The 24,090-nt window shown below is 37.9% G+C and overlaps 1 protein-coding gene across 1 annotated transcript in view; it reads right to left on the bottom strand.

Moving 5' to 3' along the window:
* Positions 1–5,661: 5,661 nt before the first annotated feature.
* Positions 5,662–24,090, bottom strand: part of LOC144977052 (uncharacterized) — a 72,860-nt gene continuing 54,431 nt past the window's right edge. The window contains exons 2-6 of the mRNA XM_078921779.1: positions 20,641–21,596; positions 14,552–14,672; positions 13,179–13,526; positions 12,109–12,276; positions 5,662–10,134 (exon numbers count right to left, since the gene is read on the bottom strand). Coding sequence (XP_078777905.1) covers positions 6,278–10,134; positions 12,109–12,276; positions 13,179–13,526; positions 14,552–14,672; positions 20,641–21,596 — 5,450 coding nt within the window. The 3' untranslated portion in view covers positions 5,662–6,277. The remainder of the gene's footprint in view (positions 10,135–12,108; positions 12,277–13,178; positions 13,527–14,551; positions 14,673–20,640; positions 21,597–24,090) is intronic.

Here is a 24,090-nt window from a genome sequence, read left to right as displayed (position 1 = left end):
TAATAATAATAATAATAATAATAATAATATAATAACAATAATAATAATACACCCCCCCCCAAAAAAAAAAGGGGGGGGGGATAACAATAAAAACAAGAAAACGTTATGGATGTAGACCCTGTTTATTATACGAAAACTGATTCACATAATAGTAATACAATGGGGGTCGTGATATTGATTATGTTGATTTTGATGATGATATGGTAATGATGATAATGATGGTTGGTAATGATGATGAATCACGACGAGGATGGGTACATTGGTGGGGGTGGTGATGATGATGATGATAATGATGATGATGATAATGATGATGATGATGATGATGATGATGATGATGATGATGATGATGATGATGATGATGATGATGATGATGATGATGATGATAATGATAATGATGATGATGATAATGATGATGATGATGATGATGATGATGATGATGATGATGATGATGATGATGATGATGATGATGATGATGATGATGATGATGATGATAATCAGGATGGCAACTAGAATGGCGATCAATTCGAGGGGGAGGAATAAAAATACAGAAAACACAAATCATTAAAGATTCTTACTGGAAATGATAATAATGATTTTTTTTAAAAAATAATTTCATCAGACCTATAACATTGATAAATTCAATCATCAACAACAATAACAATATGGGAAGGAATCGCTATTTAAAATCTATCAATATGATATAGATCAATTCATGCGGAAGAGACCTTTGACATTAATTATGGTTGCGGTTCAGGTCACAAGACCAAATTAATATTAATTTGAAAACTAATTGTTGACTTTTAAAAAAATACTTAAAATGATTGTTAAGAGGAGATTTCCACACTTCTTTATGGTTCTAGAGACACATAAGAAATGGAAAATAGTAGACGGGGTAGTCAAAATATCTAAATGTAAGCTTTTCAAGATTTATGATAAAGTTTTCATAAAGCTGAAAAAGGGGAGGGGGGGGGGGTATGGCTTAAAAATGTACAGAATATTCAAAATTATACCAGAAAACAATCATTAACAACAACAAGAATAGTAGAAACAACGAAATTGAAAAAAAAAAAATTGTTAAAATATCAAACTTCACTTCCGAATGTATCGATTTATGGTGACTATAAATTACAACAGGAGAATTATACACATCTCTATTATCAATAATTGCGATATTTTTAAAAATAATTACAACATAACAAATCATTAAAATTTGATTTGATCATCCAAAATATTTCAGTTCTGTGGGAAGAAAAGAGAGGGGTGGGGCATGGGGGTAAAATCTTAAGAGTGGAAAATTTAAACTTCCAGGATTTCTTGGGGTAAAAATGCGAATGTAAATATATATATTTGCACTTCATAATTTACATCGACCAAAACAATACCTAATAATATTATAACTGCCGCACACTGTGTGTGCAGTGTGCACTATGTGCGTGCACTTGTTTACAAGTCTGATATGGTCTCATTGTGGGCATGGAAATACTCTCAAACCAAAGCAGAATATTCTCCATTACCACCAATGTTAAAACAAGCCCAAAATTTCGTTCCGTTTAACTCACTCAATCCTAGAGATTTTTGCTACTTTTCAAAACTGGAAAAAATCTATTAAAAATGAGCATGTGCACAGATATTTTTATTCAACTACCATTAACATGTAAAAACTAAAAACATTAGCTTTGATAATACGCCTATAATTTGTCTCAGAAAAATGTAATAAATAGGCATGGGGTAAAAGTAACCCAGGTAAACTACGGATATAGTCGGTGTTAGGGTTGAGTGAGTTAAAATTACCAGACTTTTAATTGTGACTCACTGCGTCTAATTGGTATCATGTTGAGGTGAAACCGACGAGTACTTAGTTGTAGGTTTGATATCCCAAAAGTTGTTATGGTCTCATTGTTGTTATGGAAATATTTTCAAACTAATGAAACATATTTCAAAATTCACTCATCCTATTCATCTCGACATATTACCGTTTTGAGAAGGTGGTCACATTTTAATAATAGATAACATTCGTATCATAAATAAATAAATAAATCGCATTAAAAAAAACACAAACAAACAAAAAATAATAAATCAGACATAGCAGAAAGTCCGGATACTCCTTAAAATGTGGAAGTATGATTTTTGACAAAACGATGTTTTGAAAATATAAACTTAAAGAAATAAGAATACTTATACTATGCAAATAATAATCTGGTCCACTCTATATTTATATAATTTTTAAATCTATTATTTCAGCTGAACGATATTAAAACTCACGTGAAATAGATTATAATTGCCTTAAAGTTTGTAAAGAAAACAAAACAAAACAAAAAGTATACACTAAGATCTATTACTAGAGATTGCTATGTTTGTTTCATAATAATATAATTAGATTGAGTGTAATAAAAAGATAACGTGAATGACCAGTTGTCAATGTACAAGATCACAGGCTTGATTAAGTTGAAAATTATGCATCCGTATTCCATCGCATTCGCTCATGAAATATCTTCTTTTTTTCATTAACCAAAAACATTTAGTTACTTCAAATATCGATCGATTATTTAAAAATGACCCCTAACTTGAAATAATATCAAACTTGAGACTTAACAACGCTCTGAAAGAAGTCTCGGGTTTTGTCAGAGGACAGTAGTATAGTTGAAATACTAGTATACTGTGTCACAGCGTAGCCATCGTTAATTTATAGCCTGACACTGACCAAAAAATGACGTCAAAGGACAAGTATTTGGCCACAGAATAAAACAAATTGTGAGTTGTATTCAATAGGTCAACCAATGGAATCATTTGTTTCCTTGAGCACTACTAACGACAACTCACCAAAACGGTGCAAACACCTAAAAAATGAGTTAACGATGGCTATGGTCACAGGTGGTGGCTGAGAGATAGAGCAATAATAAGTTCATTGAAGTGTGGGATCGTATCATTAGAATTAAAAAAAAAAAGTGTGGACGAAAATGACTTCAAAACAAAACTCTGGAAACAATGAAATTATGATTGGGTGTTTGGGAACCACAAACCCTTCGTCGGCAAGTAAGACTCAATCCAAAATTGATTTATTTTAATTAGTTAACTGCCGTAAAGGGGGGGAGGGAGGGGGGGGGGGAACATGTATTCAAAAATTTGGTCAGAAAACGTGTCCATTAAATATCAATCGATTTAAATGTCACACATCTTGGCAAAAAAAAAACAACTCTCAAGCCTGGGACTTCGCGACTAGGAAAAGCACAAAACCAGGAAATCTCATTCCAAGAGAAAGACAGAGAGCAAGTGGGAAACCAGATATTCATGGGGTGTAGAAGACAGTACGTAACCTCCCTGCCCAATACGGGAAGTCAGAAACGCCATCCAGGATTCCAGTTGACGTAAGATGTTTGGTCTTTATTTTTTATCAGGCGATGGCAGTTATGTTGTTTTTGTTTTGTTTTGTTTTTTTCTTTTTAAAGGGTTTTACGGCACTTGCAACACATTTAGGTCATATCAGCGCCAGTAAAAAGGGAGAATATGGAATAGTAAAAAGTTCTAGAATTACAAATAAAGCACCCCAAAAAAGGGGGAAGACAAAGGGGAATGGTACAAATAGGGAATTGGTGTAGATTCCAAGAGCACACCATCAATGTATTCAGTTTGAGATCACCTAAAAGTCTCATCCAGACACGAGCACAGGTCCCCACTAAGAGGAATACACTCAAATGCTTACATTATAAATTCAAAACAACAAATATAATAATAATACATAACAGAGAGATGATTTACAAGGGAAAAAATATCATCTCCCAAAACAATAACTATACATTTGACTGTTTCCCTCTCAGCCAGGGTATCCGACCAGGGCCAGGACAATCTCATCCAAGACAAAGACAGAAAGCAAGTTGGAAAAGAGATATAGGGGGATAGAAGACACAGTAAGTACCTCCCTGCCCACTATAGGATGGCAGTTAAAGAGACACAAGCACAGATCCCCACTAAGAGGAACACACTCAAATGTTTACAAAGCAAATATAATACGTAAACAAAATACATTACAGTGCATAAAAGAAGATGTTTACAAGGGGGAAAAAATCATCTCCCAAAACTCTAAGTATACATTCTACTGGTTCCCTCCCGGCTAGGGTACCTGGCCAGGGCCAATCAAAACCAAGTAATCTCATCCCAAGACAAAGACAGAAAGCATGTTGGATAACAGATATCGGGGGATAGACACAGTAAGTGCCTCCCGGCCCAAAATAGGAGAATATGAAACTGTAGGTTTATTTCTATTCACTATAATGGAGAATAAATACAATTCCTTACTTTGAGAAAAAACTCGAAGTTGTATTTTTAATCGTTTTAATTCAAGATTCACTTTTTGGTGACCGATTGTTCCAGACGTTATACTGTTTGGAGACGATGGGTCAGAAATGTATTTTCCTAAAGTGCTAGGAATAGAATGTCACATTTCGAATCATTTATTCAATTTTTCAATTTATTGTTCATCCAGACATGATAAAAGATTGAGGCGATGAGTCATAATATAAAGTATATTGCTTGCCAGTTGCCCGACTGGTAAAGAATACTTTAATGTATATACGCGTATGGAACCAGGTTAGTCAGCTCGTTTTTCTTTTACCCTCCTCACCCCCCAAAGTCAAATAGACGGAGAGAAAGGAAGTCCGCGCGCGCGCTCGCACACACACAGAGAGAGAGAGAGAGAGAGAGAGAGAGAGAGAGAGAAAGAAAGAGAGAGAGAGAGAGAGAGAGAGAGAGAGAGAGAGAGAGAGAGAGAGAGAGGAGAGGGGAGAGAAGAGAGAGAAGAGAGCGAGAGAGCGAAGAGAGAGAGAGAAGAGAGAAGAGAGCGAGAGAAAGGAAGAGAGAGAAGATAAGGATGAGAGTGAGAGAGAGAGAGAGAGAGAGAGAGAGAGATAGAAATAAAGAAAGAGAGGGGGATAGGGAAATAGTGAGAGAGAAAGAGTAAGATATCGAGAGAGAGAGAGAGGGGGAGAGAGAGAGAGAAAGAGAGAGAGAGAGAGAGAGAGAGAGAGAGAGAGAGGAGGGAGGGGGGGGGGGGGGATAGATATCATTTCAGAAAGAGTGACTACACATTTCAAATAACAATTTAAAATAATGACAGTTTTCAAACTACACAAGTACATATTGACGTCTACAACTCGTTAAAAATAGCAGTTTAGTTACATTGAAATTAAAGTTTATTACATGTAAACAAAACATGGCAGTTTATTGCTTGAGGAATAAAATAAATTTCTGGAATTATAAAACAATCAGAACAGATTAATTAACATCCGTAAAGAAAGAAAATGCATTAATCTCAATAAAAAAAAGGCCTTTTACTATTTTAGCTCAAGTATTATACAAACTTACGCTTAGATTTAGAATTCCGTTTTGAGCACAGGTACAACCTGACATCACACCATATATGACAATTGGTCATAATTCAATTTTTAAGCTACATATATACTTTAAAATTAAAATTGCCATTGAGCTGAACATTTCCTTGCTGGTGTGCTATCTAAATGTCGTGATACAAATAAATGAAATATATATATATATATATATATATATATATATATATATATATATATATATATATATATATATATATATATATATTAAAAACCGTATCCTAATCCAAAGTTTATCTTTTATCTGGGAATCAGAAAAGAACAGAGTACATCTTGACCATTGAACAAATTTATTTTAAAAGCCGAACAATATGCTCCAGCTATGTACTATTTTTGTTATATTTTTCTCAATGAGTTTTATGGCACTTGCCGGGTATCCCTCTCTTGCGACATGACAGTTTTTGGAGGCTCCAACAGTTCAGTTTTGTATAAGACTTACCTTGCAAATGGCGGACATTGGGCTCGGCTTGGAGTTTTATGTCTTGGGGTTTGTTTTATTTTTTACCCCTCTGTTCACCCAGTTGTGACTGGGTAACTGAGTACGTTTAGATCTGGCGGAAAGCATTTCCTATATTATACTCGCATTCCATGTGTATTACTGCCCTTTGATCGTGACAGAAAACTGGACAAACTCCAGTCCCATGAGAAATTAGATGATAAACTCGTAGCTCTAAACGACAATTGGGATTTTAACAAGTAACCATCATCAACAACGGCAACGACCTCAACAACAACTAAAACAAAATAAATAATAACAAAATACAAAATAAAATCGACTTGTGCTTAAGCACATACCCCCCCCCCCCACACACACACACACACACTAACATTTTATCACAATGTAGATAATTATTATTTAACCATTAGAATGAACTCGTTCAAGCTTGCGCTGAGGATTTGCCTTGCGAGACCCTAGCGGCACCACTGCAATAATACTTTTTATGTGCTAGATAAGTGGCTTGCTTGGAGAAGGAAATATCACAGTACTGACAGTAATGGGAGCCCCCACCAGCAGCTCTTGTTTCCTGGGACCCCGAGGGAGTCGAAGGCAGAGAAGCGGATATACCAGGGGGCGGCAAAAACATGTAAGGAAAGGCGTGTCTATTGGGAAAGGGGGTGTGGTTCGGATGGAAAATGACATTAGTGGGCGGTATGACAAGTCCCTCTGGAATAATAGGAGTTGGGGTTATAGGGGCATTTGCAGGTTCTGGTGATCTGGGAGCTGAGCTATGCGGTCGATCTGACCCAGTTGGACTTGACGTTAATGGTTCGTGTTTTATGACGGGGGAATGTTGTTCATGGTTTCTTGATGTTGAAATCTTTGATTGCTCTTTGTCATCATTGGACGGACGCTTCTGGTAATAAAAGTCTTTATGTGAACGAGGTTTCTCGAGATGCTGTAACAGATCGACTTTCTCAGCTGTGTCCAAAGATTCATGATCTGATGGCGAGTGTGCCTCTACATCTAATGGTGGTTCAGTCTTTATATTCACAACAGAGGGTCGCCAGTCTCTCCTAGGGGATGTCTGTTCTGCTGGCGTCTCTGGTGATCCGATCTGACTAGAATTTGGGGATCGAACGTTTAAGAATGAGAGTGTTTTGTCTGATTTCGATGGCATTTTTGTGCCACTCGGAGAATCTCCTCTTTTTGGACTTTTGTCTTGGCTAGGGGCGTAAAGAAAATGATTGACTTGTCGTGAAAATTCAGGACTTGGGCTTCTTGAAATGTAATGCCCCCGCCTCTCTTCATCTTCTTCTGTTTGCATTGGTTTGTCAGATTGAACGTCAACGATTGGAGAATCTTCCCTCTCAGGAGCAAGAGGAGAATTTTTTGTAGTGTGAGGACTTCTATTTGATTCTACAATAAACCGGAGTGCTTCTTTATTATCTTCCGGAGAATTTGGATCTGTTATGACCATTCTCTTTCTCTGAGGAGAGTTGGAGACCCGAGAAGAGTGAGGACTGTCACGTGATGAAATGGGTTCCTCTTCGATGGGGTTTGTAGACCCCGGAGATCTTTCTCTTTTACGGGATTGCCTGGTGTGATTGATTTCGAAGTGTGCTCTAAGATCGCTTGCAGATTTCCCCACATAGTCACAGTGGATACATTTCATTAGCCCAGCTAGGTATTGCGACGCAGCGATTTCGTGAACTTTGAAATGGGAGGATAAGAAATCAGAATTGACAAATGTCTGACCACATAATGGGCATGTTTGAGGGACGTCTACTTTCGGTAAGGGAAAATCGAATTTTTCATAAGCTTTTCTAGAGCGTCGTCTTTTGTAAGGTTCATTTTTAATACGTAAAAGTTCCGAGTCTGTACCCGAATCTACTGGTTCTGTTGGAACCACAGGCATGAGAGCAGGCTCGTGATATTCTAACATATTTTCATCAGTGAAATCTAATCCTTCATCAATGTGGGTTTTCCCATGCATTCTCATACCACGGAACGTATTGCCGCGGTATCCACAAATGGTGCAGCGAAAAGCTCGTGTTGGGGCGTGTACTTTGAGATGCTCAGCGCGTCTGTTTTCCGTAATTGCCACGTGATCACAATGAGGACAAGGAAATCCCCCATTACAAACGTGTAGACGTAGTAATCGTGACGATGTGAATATAGTGCTGCATCGATTGCACATATATTCTTCCTGAGATGATTCTGGTGAATCCTGTTGATTTTCTGGACCTGACATTGCCACATCAGCTCCCGGAGATTGCATTACTATAGACTGCTCACTATGCTTCCCTGAAGGGCAGTAATATTCTTTGTGAGCGTTCAGAATACTGGCATTGCTAAATTTAATCCTGCACGGCACACAGTAATATTTGTATCGAACTTCATTGGGTACAACAGATGGAATTGCGGAAGCTCCGCCAGGAGAGTTTTCATTGTGTTTCTCTCTTGGAGATTTTGGTAAAGGGAGAGTTGACGATGACGACATTGCTCTTGGAGATGGGGATTTCTCGGTTACATATTGTTGTCTTAAGTCTTTTTCTTCTTTTGCTTTGAAATTGTCTCTGGTTGAATTATGAGGTACTGGAGAGTGTTGTCTGGAATTATTGTTTGAGCTGGATGATGAGGTTGTTTCTGGAATATTGTCTGGTGTTTGTAGTGCTGAGGGCTTTGCTGTGGCTACTGCGGGAGCTCGTCTTTTGCCAGAGCAGTAGTGTCGTTTGTGGACTAGATAGTTGTCGTGTTTATAGAAGACGATATTGCAGTCTGTGCATTTGCTCATTGTGGATGTTGACGCGGCCATTGCCATTTTGGAATTTGGCGAAATTGGCATGGTGGGCAACCCGGTGATTAGTTGGCCAGGTGAGATAATAACAGAAGGATGATGTGGAAAAAGTTGAACTGGTACAACGGAAGTAGGTGATGTAGAATCAGATCTAGCTGTTTGTGGTATAGTCGTGATTGTCTTAGGAGATTGCGAGTCAGATTCCAATTTCACTGATGATGGTGACGGAGAGTTTCTTTTATTGTAAGGACTTTTGGGATGGTACAACAAGGGATGTGGCGATCGATTTGGAGATGTTCTACGTGGACTTTTCTGAATAAAGATGTCCACGTTGTGACTTTTCTCAGAAAATGAAGACGAATGTGAACGGTCTTGTTTGGGAGTTGCTCTTGCAGACGACGATGGTTGCTTGGGTTTGGTCAGATCAAGGGGTAGATCCTCTTCTTCGTCACCCTCATCCATGCTGCGGTCCATTTGGACCTCTCTTATTGACGCTATCTCAGCGTTCCTAAGATTTTTCAGGGATTCGAAAGTTGCCTCTCTTTGTACAGATTCAGGTGTGTTTGAGCGTCTTTGATGTGTCGAAGACACTGTATACTGAGTGTGAGGAATGGAAGCTGACAATGTTGGCGTAGACATACGGGGAATTGAATTGGAATCGGTAGATGATTGTTGGAATACAGACTGAGACTCTTTGTTATTATTCAATCTTGAAGTGGATGTTGTTCCCTCGGAGTCGCCATGTGAAGATGAAGAAGAAGCACGAGTAGTTGTGTGGACAGCTGTTGGTATAAGGGGGTTGAGTCCACCTGCTGAAGCAAGGACTGACGTTCCTAAAAACATCGAAGCAGCCGCTGCCGCCGCAGCAGCTGCAGTTGCCGCGCCATTGGTGGAGACAGAAAGCTCCAATGGTGGAGATAAAAAACTTGGATGCCCAGGCATAATAAGACCGCCTTGACTCAGAGCAGCCATCTGTAGAGCTGATGGAATTCCTACTTTAGCTATTTCATCGGGGAACAGTATCCGTGGATAAAACATGGCAGCGAAGGGTGATGGATCAGGGGGAGCAACTCCCCTACTTTCGCCCCTGTTTCTTCTCTGAGCACAGTAATGCTCTTTGTGACACTGGTATGTTCGGAGACTGGAAAACTGAATGCGACATTCTTTGCAGAACGTGTCTGCACTGGAAGCCTTTATAACATGTTTTTCTTTCTCGTCTTTACTCTTCATGCTGTCATTGTCTCTTTCATTCGACACGCCGGACGAACTTGATGTTTGAACATGATGTGTTGGAGATTTAGATGTGCTGTGAATGCGCATGTGTCTATGAAGACTCGTCATCTTGTCACAGGTATAAGGACAGTGTTGGCATTTCAGTTCTCCTCCAACAATAGGTGAATGTAGTCCAGGTGGTGTTGAACTGTCACTGGATCTTGGTATCGAGTCTGATCTCTCTCTTTCTTCATTTATGTCTGGTTCTCTTTTCACACCTGAACCTATGAGAGGAGACAGAGCGAGGGCAAACAAAAAAATTAAAAAGAATGTAACGGCCGAAAAGAATATGACGTAGGCTAATCTATGACTAGGTTAAAATCAACAAAGTACGTGTTATGTATGTAAATATCGACAAAGCAGATCTGTTGGACACAGTGTGATGCCAAAAACGATTTCTTTTGCCTAAAGTCTAAAATAAAAATTGGCGCAATAATTTGAAAAGAAGAGAATGCACTTGTTTATAACCGAGTGGACAGATATATGAAAAATTAAATTGCGCTATTGCGCATCACGGGCATCTGAAATGGACCGACTTGCAATCTTCTAAAGTGTTGCAATTGGTCATTCAGTTTTACAAGACAACGCTGCAAGAATTATACAAATGTGACCAATCAATTGAAAACGGTCTTATGAACCTGATGCTTAAAACTGAATCTTAACCTTAACTTATAACAAATGAATTAACACATTTAACTTCCTTGAAAAAAAAGTGGTTTTTGTTTCTTAAATTGTACAAACATTCAATGTCCCTATTTTTGATTATTTTGACCATAGAAGCAATTTTATTGATATAGATCATTCCGATTTTGTACCATTTTAGCAAGGTGTGTCACAAATGACAAAAGCAGGGTGGATCAAAGACTCTCATTGTACACTCTCAGACAAAGATACCAAACTGTTATATCGCACTAAACCATTATGCTCATTAAATAGGACACTCGTTCAAAGACACAAAATACATAGTCGACTTTTTCCACCAAAAATAGTGTCTTAATCCGATGAAATAATATAAGATGATATTAAATGAAATTTATTGTTTGTTTGTTTTTAAGGGTTTTACAGCGCTTGCAACACATTTAGGTCATATCAGCGCCAGCAAAAAGGAAGAAAATTGGACAGTAAATACATTCTTGATGTACAATAAAAAGGGCTTGAAGAAAAAGTAAGACAAAGGGAAATCGGTTCAAATAGGGAACAGATTTAGATTCCAAGAGGAATCCTATCAGTGTACTTTAAAGTCTTAACCAGACATCAGCACAGGTCCCCACAAAGAGGAATACATTCAAATGTTTACAAAACATTTGTTAAAAATTAAAGAAAACAGTGCATAACAGAGAGATGATTAACAAGGAAAAAAATATCATCTACCAAAACTACAACTATACATTCAACTGTTTCCCTCCCAGCCAAGGACTCAGGCCAGGGTCAGGACAAAACCAAGTAATCTCATTCAAAGACAAAAACAGAAAGCAATTGGAAAATAGACACAGGGTGATAGAGGACACAGCAAGTACCTCCCTTCCCACTATGGGAGGTCAGGATCCCCACAAGGCAGGAAATGAAACTTAGAGACACAAGAGAAACAGTTGCATGGCAATTGATGATTGCTGTTTTTTATAAGAAAGAATATGGAATGTAAATCTGAAACGCGTCACGCAAAGCCTAGTCTTTCATTACCAAGCTTTGTACCGTATACTGGGTGTAGAGCTAAACCCTATTTTCAGTATTAAAACAATGAAAATCATGATATTTTATCATTGCGACAGTTCCCACACCTAATTTTTGATAATGGTCAATTAATGCGCTGTAAATTGTAAAGTACTCCACCCTTTTGACAGGCACTGCGATGCAATAGGGTGTTCCTATTTTAAGTAAAGTATTATACATGCGATCCAATATTTTATTGTCCAATGAAAACCATCGAATGGAGATTTTTTTTTAACGTTTCATTTGATTGAAATTTTGGTATAGCTATTATTGTATCATCGGCTAAAAAATAAAACAAAAACAATAAACAAACATCAACAACATGGAATTCACGACGTTGCGTTTCTTTTGTTAGTCTAGATATATTCAGGTCAGAAGTTTTTTAACCTTACACTTTTTTTGCAAGTTAAACACTGCATGGAAGTTGGTTTGATAGTGGCTGTTTAACCAAATACATGACAAGGGAAATAACTCTTGAAAAGTCTCACCTTCTTGTATACTATTTTCCGAGTTGTTCCTCTTCGTTCCCTCTTTGACTGTAGGGTTGACAATGAGGTCGGACGTTTTCTTGGAGCAGTAGAAGCTGAGGTGGCCTTGCAGCGTTCGAGGACTTGAAAATCTCACTCCACAAAATGGACAACCATAGATAAGAGCGGCTGTGGGGATTTAACAAAAATGAAAGCTATAAAAGATTTATGATTGAATATGGATCGAGGGAAGTAAATTCTATTTCACCTATTATGAGTTTCAAATTCGGGAATATGAAATAAAAAGACACCCGTGGTTATTTACGGACGAAGACTGAGATTTAGGAATTTGTGTGTGTGTGTGTGTGTGTGTGTGTGTGTGTGTGTGTGTGTGGTATTTGTTGTGTTTACATTCTCGTGTCGATCTTTTCCAACTTTCTCCCCAACATGATCAAATAGATTAATAGATAAATGAATATAGACCGGTCTAATCAAATAAATGAGAATATTCAATGAATAATTCATTTTTAAAAAAAAGCTTAATACGATATTAAAGTAACATTATGAAAAGGAGCTAAAATTTTGAAATGTAAAACACCGAACAGATTAAACTCCTTTTATTTAAACATTTGAATTGGACAATTTGAACAATAAATTAATAAATCAACCCGAAGAAAAAGGAAGGATGAGAGAGGGATGTATGAAGGGAGAGAGAGAGAGAGAGAGAGAGAGAGAGAGAGGAGGGGGAGATGAGGAGGAGAAGGAAAGAGAGGGGGAAGAGAGGCAGAGAGAGAGCTAGAAAGGGAAAAAGAGGGAGAAGAGAGAGAGAAAGAATGAAAAAAAAAGAAAGAAAGAGGGAGAGGGGAGGGGGAAGAGAGATATATTAGAAGAGGGGTAGGGAGAGAAAGACATAGAGAGAGACAGAGAGGAAGGGAGCGAGAGGGAATGGGAAGAGAGAGAGAGAGAGAGAGAGAGAGAGAGAGAAAGAAAGAGAAAGAGTCGCAAAGAGAGAGAGAGAGGGAGAGAGAGAGAGAGAGAGAGAGAGAGAGAGAGACAGACAGAGAGAGAGAGCGTATGCATGGTATACATACCATGTCCCGAGCCTGAAACTTGCTGCTGTTGTTGATGCTGCTGCTGCTGCTGCTGTTGTTGTTGTTGTTGTTGCTGTTGCTGCTGTTGTTGCTGTTGTTGTTGTAATTTTGAAGCAGTGCTTGCAGCGGAACCAATCGCGGACGCAGTCGGTGATAACGTAATCTCTGGAATGTTATTGTTGTCGTTTCCGTCAACATCGACGTCACTCTCTTCATCAACTTTATCGTCATTTATATTATCGTCGCCGTTGACGTTATCATCGTCATCGTCGTTTTGAAAGGAGAATGTTGCACGTAATTCTTGGCCCACTTCGATATCCGACACTATTTCACACCAAATTCTACCCCCTGAAACAAAAAAAAAACAGTTATATAGCGCAGGTCCTACGAAGACGCCGAGTTCAATCTGAAACTGATAGGTGCCTAAATAAGCCAATTCAGGTGGAGAGAAAAACAATGTGGGTAGATGTGACTCACGTAAATTGCTACAACACAAGACAAACAACGTTTTGGCTCTTGGCCTTCGTCAGGAGACAATCAATAAAGACACAACAAATTATAACAAATAGAAAATGATTACAGATAATCACATTTTGTCAAACGAGGCAACTAAACCTTCAAGTCCCCCCCCCCTCCCGCACATACACACACACACGCACACAAACACGCACACACACACACACATACACACACACACTCATTTATTAAAGTTAATTTCTTGCGAATTTAACCATTTTAAAATTGTTCTCCCTTTCACATCTACTACCATCATAATATCTCTCTGTTGCCACATTTGACAAAAAGTGAAGTTTATTTATAACTTTTTTGTGCGTCTTGAATGTTTGTCTCCTGACGAGCCGGAATGCTGTTTGTCTCGTGTTGTCCTCATTCATATGAATAACTTTTACCCACTTCATTCTTCACACCCCTAGCATACAATATAGAACCTACTTTCCATTTATTACAATGAAAGTCACCGGTTAAGCGTCCTTTTTATACTCGCACTCTAACCATACCCACCACTGTCTGTAAAAAAATATTTTAAATGATATAGCGCAATATCCACTAAACGCGCTCAAAGCGCTTTACAAATGTCCCTGGCCAACAGCAACATTTAACATGTCGGACGGGACATGAGGCCTGTTAGGCGATATTACAATTTATTTCGGACAGAGACATGTTAACGGCCAGGTACTCATTTTACGCTGAGAGAATGTGATTGGGATAATACAACCTATCCATTCACGTTCAGCATTGCTTGAGTTTATAACAAGGCGAGAATTCTTAGAATATCAGTCACTGCCTACAACCAAGTACTCATTCCAGTAAAAGTTGATTATATAAAATATAACAGTGAACACAAACTAACTTACCTTCCCAATAAACTTGAGTGTTTCGGTCATTTCCTTGTCCGGGTGTCCTAAGAAGGGCTAACCACCCACCGGACTGTCCCGCTACATTCAGTAAGGCTTGCTGTCCCCGTTTATTGGTTAGCTGGAAAAAAGGCAGAGTATACGATTTTATGATGTTTAGAGGACAGTAGCGATTAATGTTTGCTACCTTTTGAAATTGACGCAAGACTAAAGGAAATAACTTCCCACTAGATCTAACAGATCCAGTAACCCACTCTCAACAGAAAGGTTAGGAAGTGGGGGGATAGAAAAAAATTCCAACTGCACTTGGATCAATTCTGGTCCCTTTGCATGTGAGGTAAGTGCTGTACCAACTGAGCTAACGGGACTCTCCTCATCATATTTAATATCAACATGTTAAAGAACACTGCACAATCATCACAGTAAAACGAGGTTTATCTAATCTGCACGCATTTATTTTTGATCCGTCATCATTTCAAATGTTTTCAGATTATCAAAACTCGATAGGCGCCCGATATGTCTATCTTATTACTAGATTATATTTCTGGCACTCCCGTCCGATAAACAGGTGGGGATTTCAGATAAACGTTTAGATAGCCTATGTAATTCTCAACAGAAGAGAATAAAGACAAAGAACTAAGAACTGACGATATCAAAGGAAGGAGTTTTTGGCACACCTTTAGTTAGGTCTACAACTGTAAGTAGTCCTTGAGAGCCATAAGGCCCATGGAGCCGGACTTTATCCCCGTTTCTATGGCGGGAAACGGACAATAGAAATTGCTTGGTACCCTTTGGACAGGACGCTAGTCTATCGCAAAGTACTTTCCGCTAGATCTAACAACTTGAGCTTTTTTTAAAAAAACAAAAACACTTGAGCTTTTATTTAACGCAATATCCACTAAACGTGCTCACAGCGCTTTACAAGGTGTCTCTGACCAACAGCAACACGTAACATGTAGAACGAGACATGACACCTGTAGGCGATATTACAATGTTTTTTTTCCGACAGAGACAACGCTGTTAACGGCTAGGTACTCAATTTTCACCCGAGTACGGTGAGAGAATGTGATTAAAGACCTTCTCCAAGGACTCAACTATGCGCCGAGCGAGGCTCGAACCCAGGACCTTCCGATCCCAAAGCCAGTGACATACCACAAGACCAGATAGCAGCACTGGTTCATAACAGACCGATCTATCCAATCACTGCTGGGTGGACATGGGTCGGGGGGGGGGGGGGGCAGAAATAAATCTCGACTTTATATGAGATCGATCCCGGTCCCTTTGCGTGTTAAACGAGTGCTATACCAACTGAGCTATCGAGAACTCGTGGTCCAGAACAGTGTCCAAAGCTTTTTCATACGATAGAAATTCATTTTAAACTCAATATATATTTAAAATTCAATTTTTAACAACATGTTCATCCAATGTGTATTTTTTGCAGGTCTGATAACCCAAATTGTTATGGGCTCAATGAATGCTGTAACGAAATTACTCTCAAATCAACGAAAAGAACAATTAGGACAATGATAAATCAATCCCATAATTAATTATGTTCGGTTATCATACCTGCAAAAATGGGCACGTTGTTTTCACCCATAGAATACCAGAATGAAAGGGTTTCTTATCTTATCTTACGTTATTAAAGGCGGAATATAGGAATTATCCCTTAAATGCCTTATACAATAATTTATAATTACAAAACCTTATATATCTAGCTTTTATTGTACCATTCACAGTTTTACACAACTTTGAATTAATGTAAGGAAAAATATATCAATACGGCAATGTTAAGTCGAAAATAACTATCACAGAATATTGCAGTTATTAAAAATTGTTCATGATCGAATGAATCATAGGTGTACAAAGTTCATAGTATAATGAAATGTTAATGACAACAATACATCATGAAAACAACAACGATAATAATCATACATAAGTCTCTGGTAAATTATCATGATTTAAGATTGTTTCTGATGACATGCAATTTACTTGTCAACATTCACAAACCAATCTACAAATCATGAAAGTAATGGAAACAATAATATTCACATGTTTTATCACATATGGAGCTTAACCCTCTCCTAACCAATAAAAAGAAAATCGTTGTTTTCGATATGATAAAACAGGGTTTTTTTTATTGAGATCTCATTTACACCATCTAACATAATTTAACGACACTTTGTAGTTATGGTTGTATTAATGAACTATTTTATTTATAACGCATGTCTCCTCCTTCTCTAGGGATTGAGAAAATAAAGGGTCGATTTTTGTACCATTTGGATTGGATCTTTCTGGAAAAACAATGAAAATGGTCCGGCAAGCAGAGGGTCAATTTTGTTCATGGACCCGCATTTTAGCTCTCCTACTTGCTGTAAAATTATTATTGACTAAACACTTACAAGTTTGTTGTTGATTTGAAGCATGGATTCCTCTAACACAAATATGAAAAACTACAGAATTAAAAAATAAAACTTGAGCTTTTATATAGCCGAATATCCACTAAACGTGTTCAAAGAGCTTTACATTGAGTACCTAGGCAACAGCAACGCTTAACATGCGAGATATGACGCATGTTAGGCGATATTACAAATTTATTTTCTGACAGAGACAACGCTGTAAACGGCCGGGTACTCATTTTACCCCGAGTTCAGTAAGAGAATGTGAGCAAAGAGCCCTTTTCCAAGGACTCAACTATGCCACGCTCAGAGCGGGACTCGAACCCAGGACCTTCCGATCCAAAAGGAGGGTGTCATACCATTGGACCACGTAGCAACACAGAAACAGAAACAGAGAATGACACGCCAGTAAGTTGAATATGACTTAATTTCGAATAATTATAAATAACGCAAGCAGTCCAAAATAATCATAATTGTGTTCTGAAACAATTTTGTGGCTTGTATGTTCTTGGCTCGTGACCCACTTTGGGTTGCCCAAAATTGGATCTCAGGACAACACTCTTTACTTTTATTTACTCACCATACTTAGGTGTAAAATGAGTATTCAGCCAAGTAACAGCGTTGTTATTGTCGGGGAAAAATCAATCTAACAGCGCATTACATACACTATACCACACTAGTGTTGTTGTGCTTTGAGCACACAATTTAGTGGATATTTCTCTCTAGATATATAAAATTTCACATTTCATTATAATTCCTTTGAAGATTACACTGTACTCGAAAATCCAATCACAGAATGACATTTGATAACAAAATCAAAAGACGGAGATAGTCTATCGAATTTTAATCTAAAGCCGCTGATCTCAAGCCTGCAACAACAACAACAGCATTCAGTGTGAGTCACCTTCACGATAAGATAAAAGTCAGACTTGAAGAGCTAGATAATTAAATGTCGCAAAACTACAATACGATTTTTCACATTTTGGCCCGACGTCTCCTACTGCATATTTATGACCCTTCGTCTCTAATCGGTATTATATTAGAGTGAACTATGGAGGCTAGAGAGGGAATTTTGAATCTAAAATGACAAGAAATTTAAAATTTCAGTTTTTGACACTTTAAGAAATAATACTCATTATCTAACTAGAAATAACTAATGGTTTGGGGATAAATCGTAATTTTAGCACATACGGAGAGAAGATGGACGCCACCGAGCAATACAAGTGGACGCCACCGAGCAATACAAGTCCACTGAAAGGATACATGGAAGACAGTTAATCCGTTAGCACAACATGCCGGATCGGTCGTGCCCGGTAGATTAACGACCGCGCTTAATTAATGGCGGAAAGTGGTGAGATCTGCATCCCGCGTATCCCCCCGAAGATAATCAGATCATGGGATTGACGATGACGATGATGATGATGATGATGATGATGATGATGATGATGATGATGTAGTGTGTAAAAATCCTTCGTTACTATGCACAGTGTCGATACTTTAATAAATTTTTATTTTTATATTTTATTTTTGCTAGTATGTGCATGTGAAACTTGTCGCTTCCGATAATATATGAAATCAGCTATTTCTGGCCATAAGTTTTGGCATACAAACCACCCCAAATAATAAAAATTTGAGGCGATGTGTTACATAATGATATATACACCAGTTCATCAAAATGACCCCCCCCCCCCCCCTCCAGACCCCGACCCTCGTCACCGTAACTCTTTTTCAAGAGTTTATTTAATTTGACTTGAGATTTCCTAGAAGAAATATTACTACATTGAAGCTTCGGATGTAAGCATTTTTTGACAAGTCAGAGAACATTATAACCATTTTCATGGTTAAAAAAAAAAACCAAAAAAACCCAAACAAATTAGAGCTTTGATATAGTCAATATTATCCATTAAAGCGCTTTGCAATGAGGGGTCACCAGCCAACAGCAACACTTAACATATAGGACGAGACATGAGACCTGTCAGGCGATATTACAATCTTTTTTCGACAAAGACTACGCTGTTAACGGCCAGGTACTCATTTTACACCTGAGTACTGTGAGAGAACATGAGTAAATTTTAGTCTTTTCCAAGGACTTAACCATGTCCCGCTCAGAGCTGGTCTCGAACCCTGGCCTTCCGATCCAGCGGCGAGATTCATACCACCAGACCACATAACCGCACAACAAAATTAAATGTCCAAAAAGACGTTTTGCGAGCACACGACAGATTTAGTGATAAGGCTTATCTATAGATCTTGATGATCAGCCACAAAAATTGCGACCGATCGTCTCAAAATAGGTAGATATTAGATGTGTCGAGATGAACAGAATGCTTAAATTAAATTTTTAGCTTAACTCATCACATTTGTGTCATGCATGACATAATCAATGGAAGGTGAACATTTTGGATTATCATTTTTTTTTTTCATTTTCTAAAAGACTATGCAAGAATATGCTCCCCGGAGCATTTTGATATTTATTTGAAGTAAATAGGGTGATTTTTCATGAAATTATGGTCAAATGTATGGGAAAGGTATCCAGCAACTTTTCTCAAATTTCATACTTTTTCGACATGGCCAGCTGTAAAAAATATTTAGGAGTGAAATTAAGCTTTGATATTTCCCGAATATGTACAAAAAGTGTTGATTTAATCATTTATGACAAGAACTCATTTTTAAAAATAAAAAGTGACCTTCTAAAAAACTTAGTAATATGTGAGTGAGAAACCCTTTCGCCATCCGACTGATTTTGTCATTCACTGTAACATTTGTATTAAAATATATGTCTTCATTGAGGTTGGTGACTTATGTTACTTTAAACGTCCAATAATTAATTAAGGTAATGAAATTAATTTCAAATAATATTGACTTCAAAATCAATTTTCCGACTGAGACAAAGCCATTAACGATGAGGTACTCATTTTACATTAGAGGCCGGTGAGAGAATGTGAGTAAAGAGCCTTTCCCAGGGACTCAACCATACGCCGTTTAAAGCTTGACTCGAACCCAAAGTGTCCGAACATAAGTGTCATGCCACATGACCAGATAGCCACGCAATTCCCAACGTCTAAATCACCCCAACCTAATACCGTTTTGAGGCCGTGAGTCACAATTTAGCTGTCCCAATGCTGAACTACGTAACTTGTGCGACTACGTGGTCTAGTGGTATGACACTCGCTTTCAGATCGGAAGGCGCTGAGTTCGAGCCTCGTTCGGCGCATAGTTGAGTCCTTGGAAAAGACTCTTTACTCGCATTCTCTCACCGTACTCAGGTATAAAATGAGTACCTGGCCGTTAACAGCGTTGTCTCTGTCCGAAAAAAAATTGTAATATCGCCTAACAGGCGTCATGTCAAGTCCTACATGTTAAGTGTTGCTGCTGTCCAGGGAATTCTTGTAAAGCGTTTTGAGCACGTTTAGTGGATAATGCGCTATATTAAATGCTCAAATTTTAAAAATTTATTTTTAACTGACAAAATTCAGACTTTTATCAATAAATTGGAGCTGCCCCTATTTATTATCTTCAATGTCGTACTCTGAGACAAACACGAATTTCAAATTTTGGCCAGAAAACTCGCCCTTCAAATATCGATCGATTAAAATGACCCTCTATTTGGGGGGGGGGGGGGGGTCTCAATCCGGATCGAATTCGGCTTCGTTGATGATTTCTTTCATAACCTTTCTGTTATTAATAGCTTACCTGTACAATTAGATCTCCGACCTTGACATCCTCTGGTGAAACAAGCTGACCTTGGAATGGTCCAAGAGATGACCCTTGAGGTAAAGGAATGGCACAGCACACGACCCATCCAACACTAGGGGTGCCATGAATATTCATCTCCTGTTGCTTGAGGTACAAAACGTCACTAGGCAACTGCAAATGATTGACAAGTGAAAGCTCCGCCTCCTGGCGGGCAAGTTTTATTTTCGCTTTCGCAGCTTCTGGTGACAAAGCTGCTGCATCGTTCGTAATATTATCTGACCTTGATTGTGACCTTGAACGAGACCTCGATCTTGAACTTCGAAGATTGTTTTTGGAATGAGCTGTGTTGTTGGTGTTTGATGTGCTATGATGGCTGATGGGATTAGGATCAGTTGTCGATGATGATGTGCTGTCTTTTGAACTCAGCTTCGACGCTCTCTCGTCCTCGTAGGAAGCAGGGGATAGAGGTTCACTTTTGACACCAATGATTTTGGCGTCTTCACCACCGTTATTACCTATAGTTCGTTCTTGAGATTTCCTTTCTTCAGAAGTCCTCGGGGGACGTTCTAATTTGCCAATTGACGTCTCCAAGCCGTTTTCTTTTATCAAAGATTTCGTAATATTATTATTGTTGTTGTTGTTGTTTTTGTTAGTGTTGATGATGTTGTTGTTGTTGTTGTTGTTGGATGCATTTATAAGAGATTCTTTTTCAGACTCACAGTCATTAGTCCCAATAACCGTTGAGCCTCCGTGAACACTGTCATGAATGTAATGTGATTTCGAATCACTGTCAGAAAGGTCTTCCTCAAAGTCAATTCTGTTTCCTGATTGGTCGATATTTTCGTCTTCGCCCATGCCATTGCTGTGATTGGTCACATCAATGTCGCCTTCTTCTCTTGCTTCCTGTGGTTGTAATCCAGGTTGTTGGTCTTCACTAGCGTCCTCCTCGCCAGCTAGAAAAAAAAAACAAGAAATAGGATGTAATTTTGAGCTTAGGGCGTTTAGATTTATAATAAAAGAATAGAATATTTTTCAATTGATTTGCAGTTTAGTTTCACTCTGTGAGACTAGACTAAAACTAAAGTGATTCCCTTGCTTTAATTAGTTGTAGCTGAGAGAGGGGGGAAGGTGAGGGGGGGGGGGGGATACCCTGTAAGCAGAGTAATGGTCTGTTAAGGAAATATATTTTGGTAAGGTGACCGGCCATTTTCTATGTATGTTGCCTTTACTTTTGTCAGATCTAAAAGGACCAATATACTCATTTACTACCTTGTGAACACGTTGGCGGTGAAAAGTTTATGTAAAGACTTTGAGAGACTACCTCACAGTATCCATAAAATTCAAATCAAATCTTTGAAACCTTTAGAACTCATTTATTCTCCTTTTTATTATTAGTTGTTTAATTTTACATTACGTTTTAAGTTACTTTAAACTCGATTCAGTTTTCTATTTTCTTTTAAAAGGTGATAATATTATTTCACTTCGTGCCTTCTGAAAGAGTTTGTTGACTAACAATGATAATAATAGGATAGCACAATGTGTGTGAAGAACTCAAGATGTCTTGACACCGAACTTTGTGGGTTACCTCGTACTGGTAAAGTATCGCATTTATCTATCCACAGAGATGGCCAAATGATATTGTTGGTAGACTTTGTTATGTTGTCAATGAGTTGTTTTGTTTGCTTTTTTTTAACCATCGGGATGTACAAACTACGGTATCAACATAATGTCAACAATTAAATGATAAAAATATGGACGTTTCAATTTAATTCACAAAGACAAGTCTTGTAGACGCTTCGGATTTCCCCTTTGTCAACAAAGTTCGATTAAGGAGACACTACAGATGAATGTGAGATAAGAACGTATCATCGTTAAAACGAATCATTTATATTGTAAACAATAAAAGAAAGGAGATGTATTTGAGAAGGTACTGAATGTATATTTTACATTCTATACTCTCCTTTAACCAGCTAACGGTTGTACTCCAGGGAGACGCGTATTTAAAAATGTGGCCAGAATACTCGCCCTTCAAATATCGATCGATTTAAATGACCATAGCATCATCTTGGTAAAAACTCTCGAAAAAACTAGGACCTCGAGTGAGTCGACTCCAGTCTTAGTTTGTAAAATTCTCAGTCTATTATATTATTCTCCCTTTGTTTTTAATGGCAAAATATCATTATGTCAAGTTGTGCTGATGAGACGAAAGACGTCGAAACAATAAAGTGTATATGAATGGGTGAATAAATGAGAGAGAGAACGAAAGAAGGAAAATAGAAAGAATATATTGCAATAAATATCAGTTGTTTTGTTTGTTTCTTTCCATATAAAATTGTTAGGTAGAAGATGGATTGGGGAGGTCATCGATGAGAAAAACAAAACCATAACGTGTAGTTGACATTTTTGTTGTTATTGTTGCTGTTGTGATGATGATGGTGATGATGATGATGATGATGATGATGATGATGATGATGATGATGATCATGATGATGAGCATGATGATGATCATGATGATGATGATGACGTCGACTACGACGACGACGATGATGACGCCGATGATGATTGTGTTGTTGGTATTGGTTGTGGTGGTGGTTGTTGTAGTTGGTAGTAGATTGCGATGACACTGATTATAATAATCTAATATAATCATTGAAGCCACAACTATCTTAACACAATACTGAAGGTGGCATTGATAACAATTCAGGTGTGTCCAAGAGAATAAACAACTTCACACACACACACACACACACACACACACACACACCCACACACAAACAAACAGATGTACAAAATCGATCGAACAAACACAACAAAAGCAACAACTTGAGCGGAACTTACTTTTCAGTCTAAAATCGAAAGATTCATTCATTTAATTAAATTTGAGTTCCGCCGTTTATGGGTTAATCAAGATGTTGTACTTATAATTATCAAGATGCATTTGTTATCAACAATCAATTCATAACATCACGCCACCGGCCGGTCCATATTATCTATTTACAGACAATAAGGGAAGGATATGAAGCTATAAATAGTTTATACTATAGTAAGTATAATATGTGACCAACCACATCAAACTGGTATTATTTCGTAGTGACATGTAGATATGTCAAAAAGTCAAAACCACGAGACTGACGAATTTCAGCGGTGTGTTTTTTTGTGTCATTTTTTTTTTTTCCTTTTTTTTTTTTTTTTTTTTTGGGGGGGGGGGGGGGGGGGTATTTGGATTATTATTATTTTCATTTTTTTTTTGGGGGGGGGGGTGCTTGTTTGTTTAGTAGAGTACTACTACTACTACAACTACTACTACTACTACTACTACTACTACTACTACTACTACTACTACTACTACTACTACTACCACCATACTACTACTACTACTACTACTACTACTACTACTACTATACTACTACTACTACTACTACTACTACTACTACTACTACTACTACT

This window comes from Berghia stephanieae, chromosome 7, assembly GCF_034508935.2.
Source record: "Berghia stephanieae isolate SIO BIC M18660-M18661 chromosome 7, UCSD_Bste_1.3, whole genome shotgun sequence".
NCBI classification, from domain to species: Eukaryota; Metazoa; Mollusca; class Gastropoda; order Nudibranchia; family Aeolidiidae; genus Berghia; species Berghia stephanieae.
The sequence above is the reverse complement of the archived record's forward strand: the minus strand, read 5'-3'. Positions and strand labels throughout refer to the sequence as shown.